We start from the raw sequence: 2,602 nt of genomic DNA, 5'->3' as shown, positions 1-2,602 counted from the left end.
GATAGGAGCTCAGATGGCAGATTATATTCTAAACCACCTTGTCATACCCTCGGCCTCTCTGTGTGCCTGGAGGAGCTGCACCAAGGGACGGGCGAGGCCATGGGGGTCAGGGGACTGTTCCTGCCTGTTCCCACCAGGTCCCCAGGTATGTTATATTTTATTATAAATTATTCTGTCACAGTTATCTTCTCTGGGCTTTGTACATTCATTTCTAAGCATTAGAAAATGTGAAGCTCACCTGAGCAGGATTCCTGAACAACACATGGGCCCCATGTGTGTCCCTGGCACAGCTCAGAGCATCCACACATGATGCTTTGAGGTGGGTTTTTTTCAGTAGTGTTGAGGTGTTTTGTTATTTTTGGGAGGGGCAGGTTGGCATTGGCTTTGGTTTGTTGCATTTTTACCCTCCAAAAATGTACAAAAATAACCTAGAAGACATTGCAATCCCACCCAAACACACCATTCCACCTGCCAAACTCCCTTCCCATCATCTCCCACTCTACCAATAGGAAGGAAAGAGCTTCCTTGAATTGTTTGGACCATGAAGTTGCTAAGAGGACTGGAGCATCTTCCCTACAAGGACAGGCTGAGAGAGTTGGGACTGTTCAGGCTGGAGAAGAGAAGGTTGTGTGGAGACCTCAGAGCACCTTCCAGGATCTGAAGTGACTCCAGAGAAGCTGCAGAGACTCATGGTTCAGAGCTGCAGGGACAGGACAAGGGGTAACGGATTCAAACCGAAGGAGGGAAAGTCTAGGTTGGATGTGAAGAAAAAATGTTCCCTGCGAGGGTGGCAGTGGCACAGCCCAGGGAGGCTGTGGCTGCCCCAACCCTAGCACTGTTCATTCCAGGTTGGATCAAACCTTGAGCAGCCTGCTCTGGTGGGAGGGGTCCCTGCCCAGGGCAGGGGGTTGGGGCTGGATGATCTCCAAGGTGCATTCCAACCCCTTACCATACTCTGATTCTATGCTAGTATGACACAGCAAAGGCTCAATAAACTGTGCTGCTGCAGTGCTCCAGCAGCAACAGATCTGCTGCCTGAGCTGCAAATGCCATGAAAATACAATCCCAAGCATGCTGATGGCAGATTCCTGCCTCCACAGGTAGGGGTTTACCAAGGGAGCTGTGCTCAGTTCTCTGTCAGAGAGCTGGAGTGAAGCTCCCCCATCTCCTGGTGGCTGAATTTCCTCTTCACTCGGCCTCATCCTGTGTTGGAGCTTTTCCCCTCCAGAGGACATAGCTGTGGGGGTGGCTGCACACCCAGTTCTGATGGCTGTGGCACAGGGAGGAGCTGATCCACCCTTGGTTCAGGTTGGCACAGGGCGCCTGAGCTCACGACTCAGACCTGCAACACCAACAGGCACAGGGTGAGAAAGGGAGGAAAAGAGGAAAACTACCCCCAAAAATGAAGGAAAGCTGAGCTGGCCACTTGAGGAGCAATCCAGCCACACTGAGAGGGAGCCCTGCCCCAGGGCACAGCACGGGCAGAGGGACTCACCTGGAGTCAAAGGCTGTGCCATTGACCAAAACCACCTGTCATGCCTCTTTTCCAGTCCCAACCAGAGGTTTGCTTCACCTTTATAGCACACAGTGAAGCCCTGTAAAGCAAAGCAATGTCAGGGTTTGGGCAGCCTTGCCTTCCCCAGCTCCTCTTTCCCACCTGTGTCCATCCCTGAGCCAGAGACGATCCTTTCCCCCAGGTGTCAGCTCCTGCTCCAGCTCTGGGAGCAGTTTGGGGCCAGGCAGCTTTGGGGCTGGTTTTGTGCTCTGTGTTTTGTTTCCCACTCTGGTGCTTCTGTAGAGGTTTAGGCCCAGTTTCCACCGGTTCATCCATGATGCTTAGGATGGCCAGTGAAGGTCCCAGAGCTCTGCAGTTCCCCTGACTTGTGGTCCAGTTGGCCTCAACCTCAGAGAAGTAATAGCATTTTCCTTGGAACCCAAGCCAGGTGTCTGGGCACACACAGGAGAATTCTGGCTCAGGGGAACAGGATTTCCCAACTGGAAAATAGCTGACACTGAGTGAGACACTTGGGCAGCCCCAAAGTGCAGGAAAATGGGACGGATCATGTTTGTAAGGGACAAACTGGGGATGATGCTCATGGGAAAGGGAATGGTGGGACCAAGTGAGGGGCTGAGCCTGGAGCTCAGGTTAGGGGGAGAAGGAAGTCACCCCCGAGGTGACCTCTGCTTGGGAGCATCCCTTGATGCTGGGAATGTGCTGGGATCCCTCATCTCCCCAAAACAGAGGTGCCTGGCCTGGATCCTCCCCACAGGGGTGCCTGGCTGGGACTCACCACACCATGCCACAGTCAGGCTGAGGCTGAGAATCACCAACACCACACTCAGAGGGAGGAGAACACACAGTCTGTGGGATCCTTTCCAGTCTGACTTGTTCCTGTTGGACCCTGGGGAGGAAAGAGCAGCAGAAGGGTGGGCTAGGTCCTTTCCCCTCTGCTCTGCCCTTCTCTGCTGGAGCCTCAGCCCATCCCGAGCCCTGGCCAGGACAGGAACCCTTTGGGGCTCGGGAGGGCAGCAGAGCTTGCAGAGGCTCCAGGTGCTGCCTGCAGGCAGGGAGAGCTGCTGGGGGTCCTGCTAAGGCACCCAC

General features: G+C 54.3%; 1 protein-coding gene across 1 annotated transcript; it reads right to left on the bottom strand.

Moving 5' to 3' along the window:
* Positions 1-1,188: 1,188 nt before the first annotated feature.
* On the bottom strand, positions 1,189-2,402 carry LOC103800715 (C-type lectin domain family 2 member E-like; the record flags this gene model as incomplete). The annotated part of the gene is given in 6 exon segments (XM_009073099.1): positions 1,189-1,323; positions 1,395-1,425; positions 1,496-1,520; positions 1,523-1,595; positions 1,820-1,995; positions 2,292-2,402. Coding segments are annotated over 6 exon segments (551 nt in total), but the record flags the coding sequence as incomplete, so codon positions are not given.
* Positions 2,403-2,602: the final 200 nt, after the last annotated feature.

The sequence above is a fragment of the Acanthisitta chloris genome, unplaced genomic scaffold (genome assembly GCF_000695815.1).
Source record: "Acanthisitta chloris isolate BGI_N310 unplaced genomic scaffold, ASM69581v1 scaffold13014, whole genome shotgun sequence".
NCBI lineage: Eukaryota > Metazoa > Chordata > Aves > Passeriformes > Acanthisittidae > Acanthisitta > Acanthisitta chloris.
Note: the sequence above shows the minus strand (reverse complement) of the source record. Positions and strands in the feature narration are given on the sequence as shown.